The sequence below is a fragment of the Maylandia zebra genome, linkage group LG1, assembly GCF_041146795.1.
Source record: "Maylandia zebra isolate NMK-2024a linkage group LG1, Mzebra_GT3a, whole genome shotgun sequence".
Taxonomy (NCBI): domain Eukaryota; kingdom Metazoa; phylum Chordata; class Actinopteri; order Cichliformes; family Cichlidae; genus Maylandia; species Maylandia zebra.
The window spans coordinates 12,137,265-12,162,762 of NC_135167.1; the positions used below are offsets into that span (position 1 = coordinate 12,137,265).

General features: G+C 39.6%; 1 protein-coding gene across 6 annotated transcripts in view; it reads left to right on the forward strand.

Annotated features, from left to right (window-relative positions):
• myo5aa (myosin VAa) overlaps positions 1–25,498 on the forward strand; it is a 65,676-nt gene that overhangs the window by 3,653 nt on the left and 36,525 nt on the right. For 2 of the 6 annotated variants that reach the window (XM_076879788.1, XM_076879817.1), the window contains exons 1-7: positions 3,142–3,247; positions 13,571–13,681; positions 16,085–16,256; positions 16,680–16,824; positions 18,352–18,508; positions 21,471–21,614; positions 23,232–23,313. In XM_076879788.1, the coding sequence (XP_076735903.1) occupies positions 3,215–3,247; positions 13,571–13,681; positions 16,085–16,256; positions 16,680–16,824; positions 18,352–18,508; positions 21,471–21,614; positions 23,232–23,313 (844 nt within the window). In that variant the 5' untranslated portion in view covers positions 3,142–3,214. Of the gene's footprint in view, positions 1–3,139; positions 3,248–13,570; positions 13,682–16,084; positions 16,257–16,679; positions 16,825–18,351; positions 18,509–21,470; positions 21,615–23,231; positions 23,314–25,498 lie in introns of those variants that run through there. The other 4 variants (XM_076879701.1, XM_076879755.1, XM_076879844.1 and 1 more) reach the window with 4 other exon arrangements.

Sequence of the window (25,498 nt, forward strand, 5' to 3'; positions counted from 1 at the left end):
AACCAGTGAAGATCAGAATTGAAAAGAAAACGAACGTGTTCCAGCCGCACTGAAACAGCTTCATGATTCGCCGTGTTAGAGAGCTGAACATGGTTAGACTTTTCTTACCATGCATTGTTGCATATAATGCAATAAGAAGCTCAATAAGCAAAATTTAAAAAAAGCACTCAGTAAGGAACAATCTAAATAAAATACAAAAGAAAGTCATGTAAAAAGGTCAGTGTAATACAACACAAAGTCTTTCTAAGTTGTGTTTATATGGGCTCGTTGAATGATCCAGCGTAAGATCCAGTTTTTCCTTTAATAGTAAAACATAGTAAAGGTTAAACGGAGGAAAAGATAGGCATGCTAATAGTAGGTTAGGTCATTACTGCTATTATTTCTTGGTTGATTATGGTATCACACACAGGCACTAAAATATGTGATTATACTATGAGGCGGTTACAAAAAGATCTCTCTGTAGCTGATTAGAAAATTATTCCCACATGAGGTTTTCACAACGCTCAAATTAGTCTGCATATTGTATATTAATTACAGCACAGTATTTATTTATGCTTTTGTTCTTTTCTAAGATAATTTTTTTGGATAGTGAAGCAATGACAATATGAAAGTGGGGGAAGACGTACAGCAAAGGGCTGCGGGTTCATAATTCAAGTGTCAGTTAAAATGTAAATGTTTTCTACTGTAGGAACTTGCAGCGAGCTTTAAGGTAGTGTGTCAAACTGCAGGAACTGCCCGTTCTTCAGGGACATATCAGAACACAGTACTTGTTTCGCAGTAGGTATATCTGATCGGCCCTGAAAAGCTGCTGTGTGGGGCTTGACGCTGATTGGTTAAACCTATGCTAAAAGCAAAATGATCAACAATGTAAACAACAAGAATGAACAATAATGTCTCAGTTCCAGCAGTTGGTATAATTTTTTTTCATTTGTCAAAATAGTTGCAGAATTGTTACATTTAAATCACTGTTAAGGATTTATGTCATTTAAAAAGAAAATCAATTTCCCAATTTTTACATTTTTAGATTACTTATTATAGATTTTTAATCTTAACTGTTGAGTCACACTTAATTATATTGTTGTTGTTGAACTCAAGACTTGTAGTGGTTGGTTTTTAAATTTTATATTGATATTTTAATTGTAATTTATCCTTCGAGTCTGAAATATTGTTTACACTGAATGTTTTTGTAAGGGTTTTTGGAAGGCTGGCTTTAAAAAGGATATTTAACATAAATATTCTTCTTATTTCTATTATAATATTTATTATAGGGCACGTCAGACCTACCCAGCATTGCTGCAGTGGAAAGGTACTTAAAAAATGTCATATTTTTATTCTCTGTATTGTTTTTGTGATTGTCCAGCTTGTCTCACCTCTAAAAATTCTCACTGTCTCAATTGACATGGGTCCTAAGCTCAAAGAGCTGCAGGTTGTTTCAGCGAACATGAGAGCTGTATGATACGAGATAACCTGTTGAGCAAGCTGCACATATGGCCACGTGCTAGTTAGTGAAGTCACACAGTGAGAGTAGTCAGGAGCAGATGATGGAAGGAAAACACCTGCTGTTACATCACTGGTTGGGGTGTTGCCAGCATGTCTGACCTTTTCAACCCATTGACAGCCGTGCATTGTTGCACTTCTGCCATAACTGAATGATCATTTTGTCTCATTTATTCTGGTATCAAGACGCAGACTACCTAAGAGACCTAAAATGTGGACAAACCTTTTTTGAAAATATTATTTTATGACCTCAAGTCTAAGAATTAATTAATTTAGTGGAAAGATATGCTGATATCCCTAACCCTTATGGCATTAGCCTGAACTGACCTAAACTTGGTATCAAAGTCTTTATTTCTTACATATGTTTATTACATTTTTGTCAATCTATGGAGAATTATAACTAGCAAACACGCTGCAGATGTTAGTTCGACAGAATATCGGTACCTTCATTTTGCTCTAGCCTGTTTCAGTGGTCTGAACATGGCAAGTCAGTGATTGTACAGGATATTAGAAAAAAAAAAAGTTCACCTGTTTAAAACACTAATTTCTTGCATAGAGTTGCCTGCAAATAAAAACAACAATAACAACAAAACAAGACAGCGCCACAACCTTTAGTTTTGGCTGCTTTTTTGTGCAGCTGTGTATTAGCCACCATGTTAGCTTGCAGTTTAGTGTGTTTGTCATTATGCACACTTTAGCTGCAAACAGGTGGCCCACAGTTTACTGAGAACCTAAAGTGATATGTTGGACTCCAGTTTAACATTGATGCAGATGACTTTATGTTTCAGTTATTCACAGTACTGCAATACCATTGTGATACTATAGTGGTAGTATTGTATCGCAGTCTGTCGTGAGTTAGTGTAATTGCCACCCCTATTAAATGTGACATTTTTAATGATACGTTAGCATGCTCGTGTTACAAAACCCAGTTTGATTTAAAAAAACTTCACGAATAGTCAGATCTGTAGGTGTTTTTCCAACTCGTCAGGTGGCAGGTTTTATATTATTCAACGTCATGGGTTTATTTTTTCCCCTTTATCTGTAATTGAGAGCATGTGCATTCAGTTACTGCCATGACCTGGTTAAAGTAATTGCGCAATCATGTTGTACTCGTTCATGCATGAGGTCATTGCAATCCAAACCAAGATACATGGAAGTATTCTATGGCTGAATGTTCGTGAGTAAAATAGCGAGTCCTTTTAATGTGACTGTGTTGATGTATCATCTGATTTTGACCAGAAAGCATAAATAATGACCAGAATTCAATGGTAAAAGAAATAAATAATTACAGAATTTCAATATTGCTTTACGGGAAGATATTACGTTCCTTGAATAGGCTAGCTCCCTTCATGTATCATCCAGGTTCAGTTTTCATCTTTGCAGCTCCCGGCCTGCAGTTGTTTTTCAGAGCGGCTTGTGAGACGGTCCTGTTTACTCGCCATCTGCCTCGTAGATCATGTGATCAATGAAGGAAGCTGAGATTTTTGTTGACAGACAGCTGGGAAGGCCAGTCGTCTGCCACAAGGCAAGGAAGTTTGGGGAACGTCGTTGAACGCCGCTTGTGTCTGCAGACACAATGGGAAGATTTCATCTGCCAGCGAGCTTTGGAGCTCACTGCTCGATCAGTTAGTGTCTGGTCTTGTGGCGCGTGTGGCTGGAGGCATCCACAAAACCATCAGAGTCACAGCATGAGCTAGAAGCTCGCTCAACAGTCAAAATGAACCGGGAGTTGGAGTATATGTTTCTGAAAGTAAGTTTTTGCTCCTTTTTAAGCTTTAAAGAAATTCCTCCCCTCTTGATTAAATAGTTGTGTCATTATTTTTTAAGGAGATGGATGCTTTTAATGATAAACTGGTGTTTCTCTTTATGTCATATAAAGAACCTTTCTATGCTGTGATTTTGAATTTGGTTTTATTACATTGCCTCTGTAATGGTGGCTGTGGAGCCCCAATCCTGACACGCCCTTTGAAATGGTTATGTCACTGAAATCAGAAGGACAGTAATAACTTCCACTTAGCAACAAATCAGATTTTAGCCTGTGCTGAGTTTTGTTATCAGAGTAACAGCAACATCTTTGTTACGGTTTGACGAAATTGAATCAGTGGAAGTAGCTTGTAGTTTTTCCTGCCTGTTTTGGATGCACATCTGGCTTTGCAGGCTTCAGTACAACTTTGTTGGTTGGATGGACCAGCAATATGTTCTTCTGGATAACTTATCTAGCACTGTCATTGCTATCACATAGATTTATTTGCTTTTTATTGACTATTTTAAATAACAGCTGGAACTGTCTTCCACTTACTCTGTTGGTGTGTTATGGTGTTGTAAATATAAGAGAGGACAATTGTGGGTTCCATTCTCTGCTCTTATATAGTGCAAAGAGGCAAACAACACTACTCCTACACTATGCCAAGAGTCAGCACTGGCCAAACTAATGTGATTAGATGCTGATCAGCGTCACAGCCTCTTAGTAAGAGATCTTGGGCAGTCAGTAGACGATTGGCACGCTAGTTGTGCCAATGGTCTAGTTGGGAGCGCAGACAATCAAGGTTCCTTCCTACCAAGCTCTCCAACAGCGCTGAAATCTCTCTAAATCTTGGCGTCATGCTGTGTCTGCCCAGCTGAGCAGAAAAACAGCAGATTCTCACATGAGTGGTATCATGTGATGAGGTTTCTGCAGTCTCCATTGACCGCTTTACTGAGAATATGTGAGCAAAACACTTTTTCGCATACCGCTGCGGCTGTCTGGAAGGTCGCCTTTGCCAGTCTGTGCTACAAAATATATTAAGGTTTTCATCCATTTCCGCTTGACTTACTTTTATGAGGTGCAGTGTACTTGTCTAAATTCCTTTTGCTCCTCTGTTCGGTCAAAAGAACAACATTGTCTCAGTCACTAGACCGAGGAATAGATATTTTATTTGAAGACAGTTTAGCTGCGTGTTTGATGTTTCAGGTTGTTCAGCCATAATCCTTCTGAAATGAAAATTATGAGAATCTGAAATATAGTTTTGAAGTTTTTTGCTCTTTTTGTAGCAGGTAGATTACACCCAAAAACCAAATACCCAGAGAAATACAGTCATTTGGAAAATTGTAAATATCACAAAAATCAATAGATTTTCAGTTACATTTGCATGGGAAAAAAGTATAAATCATGAAGGGATTTTTCCTGGCTCCAAATAGGCAGTTAGGGGTGAACCTCTCATGATAAGCATGATTGATCCATAGATAGATAAAGAAGTAGGCTTGTGTTACCTTAGCAAGTCTATGGCTCCTTAATATTTCTGCCTGCAACTGCAGTATGCAGTAAATGTATCACTTTACTGAAGAGGACAAACCCAGCCATGCAGGCTCTCACTTTATGAGAAGGTGAGTTATAAGTGGGGAAAAGAGACTTGCAGTAGGCCAAAAGGTGCCCACTTCTAGAGCGAAAGCTCAGAGCTCCGTATTTGCATCTCTTTAATCTGTTGTTGACTCTGAGCAGAGAGTAAACACTTCTGATGGATGCCCCGCCCCATCGCCACATCCTTGCAACCCCAAAACGTTGCGCTTTACACACTCCCAGCTTCCTGATCTCTGTGACATTGAAAACCTCCAGTACACCTCCAGTTTCTGCATTAGCAGAAATGATTTAATACAGAGAGGCGTTGCAGTCGAATACGGAAGAGTTAAAGCTGAAATGACTTTCAGGACGTCTGCAGGTCTTCTGTGATAACATCAGTTCTGTCATATTCAAAAGGTACCACAATGGCTCCACAGTGTTTGGTGGAAGAGGTTTAATCTTCATCTCAGTAGTTTCTTACTTCTTTCATTTGTTGATTTTTAGATGCTAAGAGCACAAACTTTGGCCGTCATGTAAAGAAGTTGCGGTGTAATTGAGTGAAATACGATTAGCTGGTGTTAAGCCAGAGGTAGCCTAATCAGTTCCTGATCCTTTGTCTCAATTAAACCAGGATTAGCATCAGCTCAACTTGAAACTTCAAGACCTTTCCCTTCTGTTAATTGACCTGCTGACCCCTACTGTGTACTGAAAACCTTAAGTACAGGAAGAAATCATTTTTGAGATTAAAAATGCGTTACACAAACCCAATCCCAAGATTGTGCTATTTGACCCTTAAAAAGAACTAAAATACAGGATTTCTTCTTTTAAATCATTGTCTTCTGAATGTAGCCAATATGAAACAGCTGGAGCATCTGCTATGCTCTCCCCCCCGTATATATAAAGTATATATAGTGTCAGCTAAATTGTTGGTTTATGAGCCAATCATCAATGTTTGGAGCAGGGAAGAGAGCTAAAGCAACATCTTTTAGACGGCAGACGATATAAGAAGCTGCACCAAGACATAGTATGAGATAAATATGTTACTTTCATCCATGAAGTCATGCAAAGCTGCTCTAGTAGTCCATGTGGTATTCAATGAAACCTATACTACAAATCTATTTAAAAACAAAAGTAATTAAAATAAAGTTGACCCTGAGATACTTCCAGAGAAGTATCCTCTTCCACTTGGGGTAGCAACTCATTCCCATCTTGGAGTGGGCGCTCCACCCTGGGTGGGCTTTGCTCACTCTTAGATATAAGGCCTCGGTCATTTAGGAGGAGCTCAGAGTAGACCCTCCATAGCTCCACTTGTACTAGCTTGATTTATTATTTTCAGAGAGCGCTTAAAATGGGGAAGGTTCATTTTAGAAAAAGGTGTTATGTCTAAAAAAAGTGTTCCCTTCATATTTCATACTTACATTTGTATACATGGAAAATCTTCCTGCATGCCAAGGGTCAGGGGAATAAACCGCCAGTGGAGGTCATTTTGCTGCCTCCAAATTCACGAGAATCTATTTCACGGCAATTTGCTGCTTATTTGATTTTATTTTGATTCACTGACAGTCAAAGAATGACCGCCAGATCAGTGTATGGACGTATTATGCTCAATGGATCTGGAATCGAGCACAATGTGTTCCCTTTAAACTGTTTTAATAAACAAGTCAGTGACTCTGTCTTTTCCTGAACTGTAAGAAAATAAACTGGATACGCCAGGATTAGTTTCAAATTAGAACAACAATGAGGGACAAATGGAAGTTAATGCTGCAATGTTTATGTGCTGGTTATACTGTGATATTGATAAGAGATGTTGTTTTCTCTTTAGGAGTGAACACATTTTAAATCGCCACACAGAAAACATTTCATCCTTGCTTTGCTGCGACCAAGGATGTGCTGCATGGACGTGTCTTGCATTCAGCATGTGGGGGGAAAGTAGAGACACTGTAGTCACATGATTGCTGATGTCACACATGCTCTGACGTCTTTGCTCCTTTATTGTCATGCCTCCCCTCATTGTCTGCCACCCCAGAAGACACCAGCCTAGCCTAACCAGCCTCCATCCATCCCTTCCACCATCCACCCGTGTCTCTCTGTCTGTCTTTGAGGCAGACAGTCGCTGCACCCCGACTCATCACATTTTTCTCTCCAGCATTTAGATGCTATTCTTTTCCAGCTTCTTTTTCACTGTGGACGATGATGTCCTTGAAACATGTAGATGTCTGTCAGTTTCTGTGTGTGATTGCGAGTGTGTGAGAGAGACTGCGTGGTTTCAACCTACATCTCTCCTCTATTTCCGAACCCAGGGGAATTTGTTGGACTATAAATATGATTCATTACCTCTGCAGCTGTACTACAGTGCTGTCTTTCCTTTCCCCCTCCATGTATGTCTGCTAATGTGCAAATTGGGAGCATATTTCAGTGTTAACTAATTCAGGATAATCGTGCCTCACACCTAGTGGTGTGTGAAACAAGTGTGTGTGTGCTTTTTGTGACAATTACCAGGATCAGAAAGTGTGCAGCTTTGCCTCTGTGAGGTGTGATGATGCTCAGAACTTGCTGTTGCTATTTTTAGTCTCCATCCTCCTCCTCCTCCTTCTCGTTCTTTCTGCCTCTTTGTTGCCATGAGGCTGGCTGCTGGGATGGTCTAACACAGGGAGTGATGACATGTTGGAATGAGGAGGAAGATGGTAAAAGCCTATATTCACCTGCTTATAATTCCATCCAATCTGTCTCTCTTAATTCCTTTTAAGTAGCTTTATGTGTATAGAAATCATATATATTAACAACCACTTATGAGTGTTTTGTGTCTTATTTATCTGTGATTGCCATGCCAGTGGAAAATCCCTTCGCTCCTACTTTGAAATTTCAGTTGCTGCGAACCAAATAGACTCTGCAGAGAGTTTCTCATACTGCAGTTGAACAGGCTCCAACTCCACACTCATGGACTGCAGCTGGAAACGGTAGCCTTTGTTTGGGTCATCTGAAGATCCACTTTTACGCTGGAGGATCACTTTAACCAGAAATTTAATCAGGTGAACAACTGGTTTATGTACAGGTACGCCAAACTCACCAAGGCTGCAGAGGAGATGAGGCAGTTTGAGTCTGTTCACTGGATGAGGAACTCACTATAGAGCCAACGTATTGTTGCTCTGTTATTTGTTACCAGAGTATGCAGTGAGATATAGTTTTGCAAGTGACACAGAAAAAAAGAAATGCGTAAATTACATTCTCATTCAAATCCTGCTCATTGAATACAGCTAATTATCAAAGGACAGTGTTGGGTGGATGTTACTGAAAAACTTTGATTCTTGTCTGTACCAGGGGCACTGGACTCTGTTTTTCTTGGATTAATATTTTTGATAAGAAAAAAAGACTTCAATAAGAGAAAATACAAAGGTTATGGGTTCAACAAGCCCTTGTTTATTTTCTAGAATAAAACTAGTCCATACTGAAAAACTTTTCATCATTTCCTCCTTTTTTTAAAATATTCTGTTTGGCTGATAGAAAACTTACATACACTATCCTCCCGAGATCCAGCCTATGCAGTATGCCCTCTTTTTATTCCCACTTTTTATTCCAACAAACTTTCCTCACAAGAAAGTTACAGCTGCCAACTTTAAAGCCACAACCAAACATATCGACCATGAGTTAATGATGGTGGTCGTTATCTGGCACAAAGCAAAATCTCTCTGAAGTTGGAAGGAAAATGGTGGAAAGCTTTTTATGCGTTTACATGAGCTGAGCATGGAGGAACAGTTTCTGCTGTACGGGCTGGTAGAGTAAGGCCAGTTTTCCAGCAGCTATGCCAATAACCTGACCTGTAATATTAAGATCACAATCTTTAACATGATTGTACAGCCTGTGCTGCTTTGAGAAGACTAAACGGAGAGAAAACACCAATATAAACATGAAAAGAACCTAAACCTTCATGAGTAAAAGCTTAAAAAGGACGTTTCATTTAAATCTACCTTCTTTCTTGTTTTAGGAGTTTTGTGCCGCTCAGTCAAACATGCTGTTTGATAAGTTTTTGCCTTGCAGAGTGGTGTTTATACTTGTCTTAGGCAGATGGTTGCCTCTCCGTGAGCCAGAGGTTTCTTTTTATAGTCTTTACCTTGCAGTATAAAGGTTTTGAGGCCACTGTTGTTGTGATTGTGTAAATAAACTGGATCAAAATGTCTGGAGAAAGCTTGGTAGGGGCCATTGGCATGTCGATGAATGTTGCTCTATTTCATGCTTTCATTTAAGAAAACATGCATTTGATCATGTCTGATTTTTTTCCAGTAATGAACATTAAAAGTGGCTCATCTGAAGCGACGTAGCAGAATTTACCAGCAGCCTCTCTAAAAATGATCTCAGCAGCCATCCCAAAAGAATGTCACTTTTACTAAAATTGTTCTGTTCTCTTGTAGAGAGTTATCTATTTTACTGTAAATCCACTGGAATTCAAATAACAAAGTGTCTCTTATGAGAGATAAGGCAGGATGTTTGATGCTGCAGATGATAGCGAGCATCGGTGTCAGACAGTAATGTGGTTGAATCCTGTGGTTTGATCATTTGGGTGGTGTGTGAGAGCTTCTTCCTTTTAGCTGCTGTTTCATGTGTAACTCGGCACAGACGCATAGATGTGCAGTTTCTCCGTCTCTCATTGTCTTCAAACATACTGAATACAACAAACATAACACTTATTGTGTGATACATAAATTAGCTCATATTTGTAGATTTATCAGCTAGTACTGGCTTATCTAAGACATGCTGGTATTGCTATAAAGTAGGTGCTGGTGAGTAATTGCAGTACAGAAATGCAAAAGATATCCAACTTTAAAATGTCACAACACGGGGACTATAAGGCTGTAGAAGGCTACTGTAGAAGTAGCTGTTGTGCATTTTGCAGACTTTAAATGGTCATTTGCAGGCCTTTAAAAATCCTGCACTGGTTCCCTTTTATATGGATGCCAAAACCTGGCAGTTTGGGTAACAACACTGCTTCAATGGAAGAGTTGACTTTTAAGAGTTTTAGTTTTTAACCTCTTGGGAACACAACTCTATTCGTTTTAATGTGATAGTATCCTATTTTTACACACCTTAAATATTCCCTATTTACTGTGTTCCATGCATATCTTTTTCTTTTTTTCAAATTTTCTTCATCCTCTAACTTACAAAGATGCTCGCTCATTTCTAAGTGCCATTCTCATTTTTCTTAAGTGCCACACTATACATAGCCTAAATATACAGGTCACAGTGTTTAGTGTTTCTGCACCAAAAGAGAGAGAGATAGGAATAATGTGCATAACCTGAGGACTTGATAGAGCTTCCATCCATCATCTATCCCTTTCTGTGTCTGGGCCATGGGGCAGCATTCTCAGCAGCGATGGCAGGCTCCCTCTCCCTGGCAATCTCATTCTTTTGGTCACTACCCAAGCTTGGGACCATGGGGTATGAGGGGAGGACTTGGATCGACCGATAAACCAATAGTTTTGTTTTCACAGTCAGCTCTGTCTTTACCAAAACTTACCAGTGCACCTGAGGTGGTTTGCAGACAATTGTGACGGGGCTGGAATGAGAATCAGCACTTTTTTACAGGTGAAAAAAACCCCTAATTGGTTCACAAGGCTCTAAAATATTAAGACTCAACAGTTTCTCTGCTAAAGCTGCCATTTCACCCCCACCACTCTCATGCACTATGAAGCAGAGGTGTGGACTCGAGTCACATGACTTGGACTCGAGTCAGACTCGAGTCATTAATTTTATGACTTTAGACTTGACTTGAAAAAATGTTGTAAGACTTGTGACTTGACTTAGACTTTTACACCAATGACCTGGGACTTGAATTGGACTTGAACTGGTTTACTTGAAAAGACTTGATATTTTACCCCAAATATAAAATGTAACATGCATATAGAGATTGAAAATGTGATGTCATTCTGGGGTAGAACCACAAAGGATTCTGGGAACTCGTGGCAAGAGGTACTAGTGCACGCAGGCTTTTAATTGAAATCAGTTATACAGCGATAAAAAGAAACACAAAAAATGGCAAGAAGCTGTTGTATTATTAACTGCAATAGCCGGTCACATGACAGCCACGGGAAGCCGACGGGTAAAGAAATCGGTTGTTATCGGATTACGACGTTTAAGAGAAATTGTTCGAGCCATGTTTCCGAAGTAACAAAGAGGCGACGGATGGCCTGGATCGCAGCCATTCAAAGACCAAATATAACGTCCCAGAACACTCCAGCTCACAGGTTAGTCTGCTCCAAGCATTCCCACAAAGGTCAGTCTTCTGTTGTAGTTAATGCGTCATTTTCATAACATAATTGGTGATATAGGTTACAAGCAAGTCTGGCGCTGAACAGAAATTGTCGCGCTATGCTCCTTTGTTTATTGTGCATAAATAGTGAATTGTCCTGACACAATATTGTGTTTCGCTTCTGTTATTATGGTACATTGACAAAAACATACTTTTATTCACAGGATAAAACAGTTGTTTTGTATCACTAATTGCCCAGTACGATTACAGCATACAATATTATTGTCACTGCTACATTTCTGTAATGCGTACCAGAAATTATTTCCACTACTAATTAATTACCGTTGAGCTCAAAGGTCCTATTAATAAACGGTTAACGAATGTGTATTTATGACGACGATTTGTGAGACTGGTAAACTTATGATACGTACGATGGTCTTTCGTTCTACACGGTGCATTTCAAGGTCCTGCACCCATCCGTCGGTAAACTGTACCTGGGCTTGTTGCAGTGACCTGAAGTTACTAAACTTCATGAGTGTATGCACTCACTCCAAGAACCGTATGATTATAAATATGCACATAAATATGCTACGATGAGATAGCTGACTTCATCTAACTAGCAAATGTTGTCCAGGCTACGTTGGTGATACAGTTTTTTTTAATATGTATGATATTTTTGTCATGCGATTTTAAAGCCGGTCCTACAAGCGCATCCAAGAATAACATGCAGCTTATCTCAGAACTGTCGGTGAAAATTATTCTTGGAGCTAGGTTTAATTGAGCTGCATTTTAAAGAGGTGCAATTTCACAATTTGTGTACATTTTCTAAGTTCACTATTTTGTCATGTGTTGAGAAAAACACAGATTTAAAAATTACATGGTCTAATATTTACATTTAGCATAACTGCAACATCCTTTTTTCGTTTTTTTTAAAGACTCGAAAGGACTTGAAATTCAAAATTTCAGACTTGTGACTTGACTCGGACTTTTACACCAGTGACTTGAGACTCGACTCTGACTTGCCTGACATTACTTGAGACTTGACTTGAGACTTGAGGATAAAGACTTGAGACTTACTTGAGACTTGCAAAACAATGACTTGGTCCCACCTCTGCTATGAAGGGAGGGTTCATGAGGATTTGTGTGACTATGAGGTCATGATTCAGATGATCGGTAGTGAAGCAGCAGACAAAATTAACCACTTATTCTCCCGTTATGCTCCTCTACAGTGAGGTCTTTGTCTTTTGCTTCTGTGAAATCGTCATGAGCAGTTTACGTAATGAAGGTTAAAAAAAATCCTTTAGGCCTGAGAGCGTTCCTGAAAGTTCAACAAGGATTTTTATCGTCATGTGCTCATTAGATGCTCTGGAAAAAATTGGCACTTTTAATATTTCTGTATTAAAAGTTATTCCTGTTCATTTTTCCCCTTTTGTAATGTTAAATATGCTGCATGGTTCTCCAGCTGACTCCTGTACAGTTGGGCTTCCTTGCATAAGTGTGGGCATGCGTCACCATTTATAAGCTAGTCTCTTCAGCCATGTGACCGGCAGCGTCCATCACTGTATTCTCACATTTCTGTGATCAGCTGATTGCCTCCGGTCACATGTATGTAAGGCCTGAAACACTTTTCTGGTGATGCCTGTGTGTTTGTGGGTTTGAAATTATTATCATGCAAGATCCACTGCTGCTTTCTTTAGTCAGTATAAGCTAGTGTTTGTTCAGTTGTTTGTTTCTATAACTTAACTGACCATTAGGAGCTGAGTTCTCATGACTGTGAAACACAGAACCCAGTGTTTTCTCTGAGGTCACGGATATTAAAAGGATATATTGGATATATTAAAAAGGAGGCGTTTTAGTAAAACTGTCCTGTTGTCCTCCTCCATTTGAATTGAGCAGAAGGAAACCTAAGTGATTTGTGTTGGCATGGAGCATCAGGTGGAGTGGGTTTATCCAGAGATGTGAGAAAAGGGGAGATATGTCACTCAGTGAATCGGGAGTTCAAATTTATGGAAGAATTCTGCAACAGCGAAGATGGTTATATGTGTATAACTTCCAGGGAGGAGAAAAAACCTTATTTTGTAAAAAGGGCAGAAAGCATGGGTTGTTTTTGTTTGTTTGTTTCTTTTTAAATTACACATAGAAATGGCCCATAGGTATGAATGTGAGTGTAAATAGTTGTCTGTCTCTCTGTGTTAGCCCTGTGACAGACAGGCCACCTGTCCAGGGTGTACCCCACCTCTTGCCCTACAATAGCTGGGATAGGCTCCAGCACCCCCCGGCGACCCTGTGATAGATGGATGGGTGGATAATTTCATTTAAAAATCATGGCTGGGAAAACGATAGAAATTTGGATGTCCATAGAAACGGTCCTGTGTTTAATACTATAAACGCAGCAGCATCTCTGCAGTTTTTATGCAAGTATTAAAGCACTTTATTGTGTACCTGATGTGAAATAACATGTCTGGTTTCTAACTTTATCTGTTTTTGTTTTTTGTGTGTGTTTTTCTGTGTCTCAGTGTGCTCGGGTTTGGATACCTGATGTAGAGGAGGTGTGGAAGTCTGCTGAGCTCACCAAGGACTACAAAAGTGGAGATGTCTCCCTGCAGCTCATGCTGGAAGATGGAAAGGTGAGGATGATAAGAAGAGGAGCAGGGTGGGGGAAGAAACAGCCTCTTCCTCTTTGTTTTTCCCCCCCTCTTCTTTCTCTTGGTTTTTCTGTCTCTCTGCAGGATTCCTTTATGGAGAGCGCTAATGATAAAACCAATAACCACTAATGAGATGTAGCAGAAGCAAAGATGCCCCGTGGAGCATTTTTAATGTATCTCAGTACATTTAATTTGTTGGCTTAGAATAAAAACAGCTACCAGCATGAAGCTATTCCTTACCATGAGGCACTCATTTAAATGAATGCCTGATAGTGGCTGAACCATTTACTATATTGCCCGTAGTGATTTAAGATTTATGCAGTCATATTTAAAAACACAGACTATTAACAAATCGAAAGAAACACCAACATAAAGTGTCTCGAGTGTGTTGAGCCTCTGCTTCCTATCAGAACAGCTTCAACACATCTTAGTATCGATTCTCCAAGTCTGTGGAGATGAAGCATCATTCATCCAAAAGATGCTCCAAAATTTGTTGTTTTTATGATGGGCATGAAGAATAGGATAAAGGTTTTGTTCTGTTTAGCTTCTCAGCTGCTTAATATCGCTAAAACTTCAAACATTTAAAATTAAATTTGTTGAAAAGTGCCAAAGAACAATCAACAGATTTTGGGTGTCAGTAAAGGTCAGATGGAGGTTCATGAGGTTTTTTCCTTTTTGTTCAAGCTAAATGTCACAAACTACCTATCCCTGGGCTTTACGCTGCCATAAAAGTAGTAACAATCCAGGTTAGCCAAGGTTACTATAGCTGAGTAAAAATAAATTAAAAATGAAAATAGGTGCAAAAACCTCTTTCAGTAAAATGAAATAACTCAATTCAAAGCCAGACTTAGAAAAAATATAAAAATAAGATAAATGTATAGAAGACGTCTTCTGTCTGATGAGGCAGATGTTGTTGTTTTTGAGTCACCTACCCTCCGTATACCCTCCAAATTAACTAATTAACAAGACTAAAGTCGACACTAAAACAAAGCATTTTCAAAAAAAACCCAAAAAATTAAATGAGCAAATCCACTCAAACCGAAACTAATTTTTTTTTTCTTCCAAAAAGCAATTAAAATATGCAAAATGATAAGAATTCTGATTTTGATTAAATTGAATAGTTATACAGCTTTGGTGCAATATGCTCATGTGTGTTAGATGACCTCTGCTGATCATAATAACTCAATTATTCTGTGAAAGATGTAGCTAATCTGTCTCAATCTTGATATTGTTTTCCTGAAGATTTCCTCTTACCGAACCAAATATCCTTATCAGACAAGTATCTGAAATACAGTACATCCATCTCACAAAGATATAAAAGGAGCGAGCAGCAGAAGCTTTCACACAGAAAGAGGGGAGCGAAAATGAAAACAACATTTATACTCTCAAGCTTTGAGCGGTGGAAAATCAGTAGCCTGTCTCATGACATTTCTGAGAACGTGGATATGAAATAGTGTTCAAATACCCTGTTAGCGTGGACCTCTGTTAGTGGTTATATAAATGATCTGATCTCTTCAGAAAGCCCCAGACAGAAAACAGCAGCATGGAAACAGTTTAAAGATAAAATCTCTGAGTGGATTTTATTGCAGGACTTAATTTAGTTTGATGTTAGCAAAGCAGATCTTTTCTCCTTTTAGCAGTGGGTTAAAAAACATGTTCTCTTCTCATCATTTGATCAGTGGGCATAGTGAGTTTAATGGTGACATTGTATTGTATAGAACCACATAATCTACTTGGCTGGTAGTTCCTTATTATGGTTAGAAACAGCACATTTAAGTGCTGTAAATCTTGTAATATAGCTTATATCGCTCGAGTCCCTTCATTTTTTTTTAGTCCTAGTCGAATATTTGTGTCTTCGTTTTTTTAACTGAACCCAGACGTCCAAATGAGGTTGTCTGGACTCAGAGTTTGGATGACAAGCTTTTGACGAGTCATTGGTGAGACAGGGTAGAGCTGACATACCTCCACATCAAAAGAAGCCAGTCGAAGTGGTTCAGGCATCTGACTAGGATTCCTCCCGGGTGAGTTGTTTGGGTCATGTCCAACCGGGAGGAGACCTCTGGGCAGACCCAGGACACACTGGAGGGATGTTGCAGCTCTGCTGGGCTGGAAACATTGCGGTATCCCTCCATAACAGGTGGAAATGGTAGCTGGAGAGAAGTAGGTTTGGGCATCACTGCCCCTGTGACCTGGACCTTGGTGACGAGTAGAAGATGGGTGAATGTTTTTCTGCAAGTTCTAACAAATCTAAAGTCTCATTTTAATATTTTAACCCAGGATTTTGTACCAATCCACCATCTTTTAATAAAACGAATACCTTGTTGTGCCATATTTTGAATAATGTGCTGTTTCTTGATTAAGTCCTGTTCTTGTGGTCGTCCTCAGAACATTGAGCACAAGCTGGACCCTAAGACAAAAAACCTGCCTTACCTGCGAAATCCTGACATTTTGGTGGGCGAGAATGACCTCACAGCGCTCAGCTACCTCCACGAGCCAGCAGTGCTGCACAACCTCAAAGTCCGCTTCATCGACTCGAAGCTTATCTACACTTACTGCGGTAAGCAGGTGCTTCGTCTATCAAAGATGCCAGACTGTATGTTTGCAAGTTTAAAATTACAGCGTTAAGTAATGGTGTCATTGAAGGGATAAATATTGAATTGTCACAGAGTTCCTTTTTAAAGCTGAAAGTAATATAAGCTTTATTTCTCAGCTTATTTTAATCACCTTAATAATGGAAGATTTATTAATTTAAATAAACAAGCTTTGTCTGCCTTCAGCATTTTAGCTACTTTATTCCATTATCCTCACTGATAAACTCAAGACATGTTTGCTATTATTGTAAGACAAATTCAGTTCACATGAGATAAAAAGATAATTAACTATATTAATCATTTATCATCATAACAGCATAATTCCTCTTTATGTGGTCTTGCTGCTGTTCAGCTCATTCTTCCGTTTTTTTTTTCTCCTCGCGTCGTAGGAATCGTGCTTGTGGCCATTAACCCGTACGAGACGCTGCCCATCTATGGAACAGATATCATCAACGCCTACAGCGGTCAGAACATGGGCGACATGGACCCACATATCTTCGCTGTAGCAGAGGAAGCTTACAAGCAGATGGCCAGGTTTGTCTGAGCATGTGTGTGTTACCTGAGCAGGCTTGGTTGAAGTCTCCCTGTTGCTCAGCCCTGCCTCTCTCATTAGAGTTTGTAGGTCAAAGCGGAGCCAGAAATAGCCACACGGTGGTCTCACTGACTCTCCCTCTCTTATTTTAATCACATGCGTAGCCCACAAAGACTCTCTGCAGGAGCCAACTAGTAGATCTTTGCACTCTCCTGGTGGGGGCTCATATCATTAACACATTGAATATTGACAGGATGTTGCACTAAGTTTACTCAGACCACAGGGCAGTGAAGGAGGGCCAGAGGCAGCAGCCACAAACATGTCCACTATCTCATGGTTGCAATCCTCTTTATATTATAATCATTAAATAATCATATGTTTATTGTAAACTAGGGTAAGTCTGTAGGTTAGTATTCTATTCAAGTTCTTATTCAAGTGAAATTTGCACAAAGCTTCAGAGTCCTAACTGATGCAATATGTTTGAGACTGATTGAAGTGAAACTAAATGTATGTAAACTCAAATCAGAGTGAAATTAAACTTCCCTTAAAGCCTGCAAAAAGGATAAACGGTGGCTGGAGGTGGAGTAGGATCTGCAACTGGAACTACAGAAGAAAGGTGATGCCTTAGGAAGTAGCAGTATGTAAGGATTATGTCTCATGCATAGAACAAGGAAAGTGACCTGCAGATACATTAAAGTGTACAGACCTGCGATGCTTGTTCTGTCAGCAGGCTGAAAAAGTATTGATGATGATAGCATGTGACACTTCCTATCTGGCTCCTGAAATTGTGTGTGTCACACTTTTAATTATGAAACTATATTTAATTTGGACTGAAAGCTGTAGCAATTTGCATCCAACTGTTTCCATTCTCTTAATTACACTGGTCTGCAAAAAAGAAATCAGCTGCATGGGATATTTTTGGTAAATTTGATGATTTTTAGGGTGCTGAATCCAAAAATGATCTCCATTTCCCTCCGTCATGTATTTTATTACAATTAACTATGCATAATCTTTCTTATAATTGAACAAAGAAGTAAAAAACCGATTCCTTTGTGATTATGTTTAACACTACATTTACTATTTTTGTCTGTGAAACCTTTTCTTCTTCTCTTCGATGCTCCTCTGAACACACTTTTGCTTCATTTCACTTGATTCTTGCTCTTAGAAATATTAAATTAATGTGAGAAATCATTATTGGATATGTTTTTTTTGACTCAAGTATAAGATACCCGATTTCAGTTTAAAAAGGGAAATTGTATGCTTAATTAAACTAAAAATATGAGTTTTGCAAGAAAACCTGGAAAAATGGAATTTAAAAAATATTTCCTGGTTTCAGTGAGTAAAAATCTGAAACAGTCAAAAAATCCTGTGCAGTTATTTGGTTGCAGACCTGTGTTATCGTTTCATTTAGTGACATAAAAAAAACATCCATATGATCCCAATACTATATTGTAATCTACAAACTGGACTTTATCAGCATCGTTATGCATGAACTATAAAGGCTGTTTTGTTTCGTTTTTTAATTTCAGGGATGAGAGGAACCAGTCGATTATTGTAAGCGGGGAGTCTGGTGCAGGAAAGACGGTGTCAGCCAAATACGCCATGAGATACTTTGCTACGGTCAGCGGCTCAGCCAGTGAGGCCAATGTGGAGGAGAAAGTCTTGGCTTCCAACCCCATCATGGAGGTGAGGACTCGATCCTGATCGTTCACCTGTTTTCTATTTAATTAAATTCACTTTTGTTTATATAGTGGTGGTTCACAACACCAGTCATTTGACAGCATTTTACCTTGTAAGGTGAGGACTTTGTAATAGTAAGAAAATAAACACCATGATCAGATGATCCTTTGGGAGCAAGCACTTGGAGATGATGGGGAAGAAGAACTACTTAGACTTTGTTAAATAACTTAAACGTGACCTTGTCTAACCTGTATACTTAAAATTACAGATCAAAACACACGTTGTGCTTCGGCACTACAGTCTTACAAAGTTTAAGTTTATCGTTGGAAGCTAGGTTCCTTCCCCTTCATAACAAGAATTTTCCTGTTTAGATTATTCGAATCTTTGTCTCTCCAAAACTTTTTTTTTTTCAGGGATTAAAATTTTCCTTCAGATTGTTGTTGTCTGTCTGTGTTTCTACTGCAGTGAAGACCTGTGAAGCTTAGGCAAATTAGTCCTGACAGCTGTTTTTACGCACGTAACAGCCAGGTTGTATCTCGGCTGTCTGCGTCTGTCTTTTCTTTTCAGTCTGCATCAGAGCTTCAGGGCAGTGCGATGGCCGCACTTACACACATCAAGCATTGACAGCAGACTGGAAGAAGCCTTCTCTTCATTTAGAAAAAGCACCTTCCCTTGGGTATATGTGGAGATATGAATATGGTGTATTTATTAGTGATTTGTATCTATTTTATATGAATCACAAAAATAGTGTTTTATTTCTCTTATTTACTACTTCTTATATACTGTTCATTCACTTTCTTCCTCGGTCACCCACAGCCGTTTGTTGTCCCATTCTCTTTCACTCTCTTTGAACAGTAAGTTTAAAGCTGCCATCATTTTCCAATTTCAATTTTTACTTTTCATCTGTTTGTAATTTAAATGGTTGTCTTCAGCTTTAAGCCTCACCCAAACGTTTTTCTGGGCTACTTCCCAGAGTAGGTACGTCTTTCTCCCCTGAAAAAAGTCTTAGACAGAAGTCCTGTCAGGGAGGTTTTCACTGTGGTCACGCAAAAAAGAAAAATCATCTTGTGGAAATTGTGGTGGAAAAGGGCCTCTCCTCTTCCTTGCTTTCATTCTTACTCGTCTTTACACACTATTTTGTTCTGTTTCTTCACCAGACTGTGGCCTCAGGCTGCTCTGTGCTGTGATAACACAGGTTTTATCCTTAAGTGTGCTTGTTTGTGTATTTGTTCCCATGGACTCATAAGTCCAGGAAGGTTGCAGAGCTCTTTTCTGCCCCTTATGCCACTCCTTTAACCCACCCCTTCCCCCACCTTATCCGTTCTTTCCTACCCGTCTGCTAACATCACTCTCCTCGACCACTGCTGCTCTCCCCTTCAGCCAATCAGGAACAGGCTGACAGAATGAATAGAGAGCTTTCTTCTTTTGCTGCGGTGATGTCACTTCAGCCTGGATGCAGAGTAGATTGTTGCATCGATTTCACAGAACCTGTGTGTGTTTGTTTGTGTTCGTGACAGAGGGAGAGTGTTTGAACGAGGTGTTTGTACGTGTTGGCTGATGCAGGCAGAAATTGGAATACCTGCTCTGATAAAAGTCCCTCTGTCTGCAGTGAAAGACTGTGTTTGACCTTAATTCAACAAGAACCCACAATTTAACTACATTTAACGGAGCTGGTTCTTAACTTTGTTTTGTCTCTGGGCAGCTTCAATGGTCTATTTACATCAATATGGCTGATTGAGAGCTTGATGTACTGTTTTGGTTTTAGAGTAAGATGAACATAATACAGAAACTTTGGTCTTTATGTGCAAGTTGTACATCAGCCTTTAGGATGAGAGAACTGACGTCGCCAGCAGTCAGATAGAGCCAGCTTAGCTGTTTCCTATCAGAAGGTAACAAAACCTGCCTACTGATTAACACCTGGTACAACTCATTGTGGCGTTATGGGGTAAAAAAAGAAAAGCAATATCAGTCAAAAGAAAAGAAGAGTTTAGATGCAAGAGCCTCTAAAAGCCGCCTCTGTGAAAACCTAGAAAATGTGTGTGCTAAATCCCACGCTGAGCCTCCTCCAAAACATGGTTTCCTGGCAGAAACCTCTCAAAGTCACTTCTGTTCATCACAAAAAAAGCTACATGTCCACAACACCACCAATCAGAAGACGCAAATCAGATCATCAACTCTGTAACATTCAGACGGATCAGTTTGCTGACACTGTCACAGTAATGTTGTTTTCCAGCTTCAGACATTACTTTGTACCTTAACTTACTTGACATGACAGCAGTTGCTTTTTTTGAAGTTATATGTGCACAACTGTAGAAAAGTGTCATTTAGCCTTTTAAGCCTAACACTATTTTTTAATGTACATATTTTCACCAGAATGTCATCTAAATGGAGTCATCTGCAGAACTGTGAGGCCAAAATGAAAACCTGAAAGAAGCTGTCAACAAGAGACACATAGGAGATGATGATGATAATAATAATACACCAGTTGTCAGCTTTTTGTGGAAATTGCTAGATAGTACCTCCTTTCCGATGATCACAAATATGTTGCAATACATAATTAATCAGGGATCAACATTCAGCCCTTACTGTACTTACTGGCCTCTTTAGTAATGATGCTGCGCTTAGGAACCATCAAAAGTGGTGGAGGATGCAGTTTTATAACAGGTATACTTTGCATCTAGTACTGGGTTCTCCAGGTTGTAAGATAAATGTGTTTTTTCCTGTTTTAACCACAGTAAAAATGACCGTTCACTCTGCTGTATATTTTCTTTTCTTGTGTTTCCTTGCTGCTCTAATATCTACCCAGTCAAACTCTGAGCACTCTTAACATGATTGGGGTTCTTCCACTATCCAAATGCACAGACTCTTTGCATTTACAGTGCGCGGACCAGTTGTGGTTATCTGCATAGCCTCTCCTAAAGACGCACTTTGTGATGATTGTTGGTTGTGTCTGTCTTCTCTTACCCAGGCCATCGGAAATGCAAAGACCACCAGAAATGACAACAGCAGTCGCTTTGGGAAATACATCGAGATCGGCTTTGACAACCGTTACCGTATCATCGGTGCCAACATGAGAACATATCTGCTGGAGAAATCGCGAGTGGTATTTCAGGTGAGTGCACAAGATAAGCCTATGCTGTGTTTGTTGTTCTGTGTACTGATTCGTTCCCTCATTACGTTTTTTTTCAGCAGTCACAAATTAATGCTCAAAAGTTAACCTTTAGACATTTTCAGTTTCTACTCTGAATTTCCTGAATGTTTTTGAGCATCACTTTTGCTTTGTTCTGCGTGAGCATCTTGTCGTTAGCTTGCTTCCTTAATATTAGGGGTGCTTTGGGGAAAAGCTTGTTGTCGGCCTTTACAGCATTATAATGAAAGCTGTTGCCCTGCTAGAGTTACAGCAACATTCTTCAGGTCATTCATAAGAAAACTGCACTGGCAGTAAAAAAGTCAGGCCCTTCAAAAAAACTCACTGGAAGGATTTTAATAATATCATCACTTGAGTAGTAAAGTCTCAATCATTGATCCTACAGCTTATGTAACATTAACCCTGCTGTAGTGATACAATGGGTAGACTGTGAAATGCTGTTACACAGGAGGATGGTACTCTTTGTAATGCAGTCACTCCTCAGCAGCTTGTGCTACGTAACATCATTAGTGGGGATCATGAAAAACTTGCCCTGTAAGTACAGAATAGGTATGCAACAATCATTTCCTCCTTCACAAAGACAAAGGAAACCAAGTAAACCCGTCCCTTTACTGCTCATCTGTCACACTGGGTGACAGCACGGCACTCCTTTCCTCCTTTCCTATTCCTTCCATCTCTTTGTCTGGGCTGGCTGACCACTGGGTTTGGAAACTGTGGAGTCCGATCAGATGAGCAGTGACCTTGCGCACAAAAGTCAAATCAGTTTTGTGTGAAGTTGACTTTTGTTGTGTATGTAAGCTTTGTAAGTTTGATGTTCATGGCAAAATCACAGTGCACACAGTGTAAGTGGTCTGAATTAAACTTCCAGACCACTTTTCACAAAATTCAAAATAGCAGCCATACTGGAACCTGTCTCAACATACCCGAGCAGATGATCCTGGACTAGAGATTGGCCAGCTCATTTCAAATAAGGATTTCATTTCATTTTTATGGGCACATTCAGGGAAATACTTCATAATACCTCATAAAAGTTTACTGAATACTGTCTTTAAATATTCTATAAATAGAGTTTTTCTCTTATATAAGCTGTTATCTTTCTTTCTTATATATTTAGTGGGTGTGTTTTCTTACTGGAGAAACCTGTAGGGTGGCATCTAGATGATAAAAGAACAAGGACATTTATTGCCTGGAAAAAGAAACATTTTCTCTCTCTCTATCTCACTCACTCACTTTCCCTCTCTCTCACATGCGCGCGCGCGCACACACACACACACACACACACACACAGTTATTATAGACAATGCTACTGAGGAATGAGGATGTTGGCAGAGAAACGTGATTACGTTCCTCACATTTGTCAAACTGTCAAACTGTATAATTGTAAAGCAGTATGTAAAGAAACAAGCAGCTGATTTTTCTTGTCCCATGAATGTTAGCTGTAAAAAAGTAAAAAAAAAAACATATCTGAATGATGATTAACTAATTTAGTGAACATTAATATTAAACCATTTTATTCATTATTAATTAAGAAATATAATATCTTATTGATTAATCAGATATGATCTTTCTGCTTTCTTCCAGGCGGACGAGGAGAGAAATTATCATATCTTCTATCAGCTTTGTGCATCTGCACATCTGCCTGAGTTCAAGGCTCTGAAGCTAAGTAAGTCGGTCAGATACACGTTACACACACACACACGTATATGTATATACATATATGTACAGTGGGGCAAAAAAGTATTTAGTCAGCCACCGATTGTGCAAGTTCCCCCACCTAAAATGATGACAGAGGTCAGTAATTTGCACCAGAGGTACACTTCAACTGTGAGAGACAGAATGTGAAAAAAAAATCCATGAATCCACATGGTAGGATTTGTAAAGAATTTATTCGTAAATCAGGGTGGAAAATAAGTATTTGGTCAATAACAAAAATACAACTCAATACTTTGTAACATAACCTTTGTTGGCAATAACAGAGGTCAAACGTTTACTATAGGTCTTTACCAGGTTTGCACACACAGTAGCTGGTATTTTGGCCCATTCCTCCATGCAGATCTTCTCGAGAGCAGTGATGTTTTGGGGCTGTCGCCGAGCAACACGGACTTTCAACTCCCGCCACAGATTTTCTATGGGGTTGAGGTCTGGAGACTGGCTAGGCCACTCCAGGACTTTCAAATGCTTCTTACGGAGCCACTCCTTTGTTGCCCGGGCGGTGTGTTTTGGATCATTGTCATGTTGGAAGACCCAGCCTCGTTTCATCTTCAGAGTTCTCACTGATGGAAGGAGGTTTTGGCTCAAAATCTCAGGATACATGGCCCCATTCATTCTGTCCTTAACACGGATCAGTTGTCCTGTCCCCTTGGCAGAAAAACAGCCCCATAGCATGATGTTTCCACCCCCATGCTTCACAGTAGGTATGGTGTTCTTGGGATGCAACTCAGTATTCTTCTTCCTCCAAACACGACGAGTTGAGTTTATACCAAAAAGTTCTACTTTGGTTTCATCTGACCACATGACATTCTCCCAATCCTCTGCTGTATCATCCATGTGCTCTCTGGCAAACTTCAGACGGGCCTGGACATGCACTGGCTTCAGCAGCGGAACACGTCTGGCACTGCGGGATTTGATTCCCTGCCGTTGTAGTGTGTTACTGATGGTGACCTTTGTTACTTTGGTCCCAGCTCTCTGCAGGTCATTCACCAGGTCCCCCCGTGTGGTTCTGGGATCTTTGCTCACCGTTCTCATGATCATTTTGACCCCACGGGATGAGATCTTGCGTGGAGCCCCAGATCGAGGGAGATTATCAGTGGTCTTGTATGTCTTCCATTTTCTGATGATTGCTCCCACAGTTGATTTTTTTCACACCAAGCTGCTTGCCTATTGTAGATTCACTCTTCCCAGTCTGGTGCAGGTCTACAATACTTTTCCTGGCGTCCTTCGAAAGCTCTTTGGTCTTGGCCATGGCGGAGTTTGGAGTCTGACTGTTTGAGGCTGTGGACAGGTGTCTTTTATACAGATGATGAGTTCAAACAGGTGCCATTCATACAGGTAACGAGTGGGGGACAGAAAAGCTTCTCACAGAAGACGTTACAGGTCTGTGAGAGCCAGAGATTTTCCTTGTTTGAGGTGACCAAATACTTATTTTCCACCCTGATTTACGAATAAATTCTTTACAAATCCTACCATGTGAATTCATGGATTTTTTTTTCACATTCTGTCTCTCACAGTTGAAGTGTACCTCTGGTGCAAATTACTGACCTCTGTCATCATTTTAAGTGGGGGAACTTGCACAATCGGTGGCTGACTAAATACTTTTTTGCCCCACTGTATACTGACAATGGAATTAAATACAAAAGCTCTAGCTGTAGAAGTGCTAAATTCATTTGCAGCACCTGAACACACATGGCTATTAATGAAATGCTTTAGAGGTTCAGACTTTATAAAAGTTGCCATCATGGTCTCACTCATTTTGAGAGCGCCAAACCAATGACCTGTATGAAAGATGGATGTATACAGGCCAAGAAGTATAGAAAGCTGTTGGTTTGCACTATACATTTTGGAGCCTCAACATCAGCATTTAACAATGTCAGTGTTTTTAAAGCCAGAAGGTTCCTAATTTAGACAAGAGGTTAGAGTGCTAATTTGCGAGCTAATGCTAGCTAGCTTGATTAGCAAGCTCATGAGCTGCATGAACTGCATGCAGTCACATAAATATATGCAAAGTAGTGCCAAGCAATAGAGTATTAAAAAAACAAGAATTTCACCAAAATGGAAACACAAACTTCTTGGATGGTCTGTATCACAAATCAAACCGTATTATTAGACAGACTGTGCCATTAAAAGCCCCA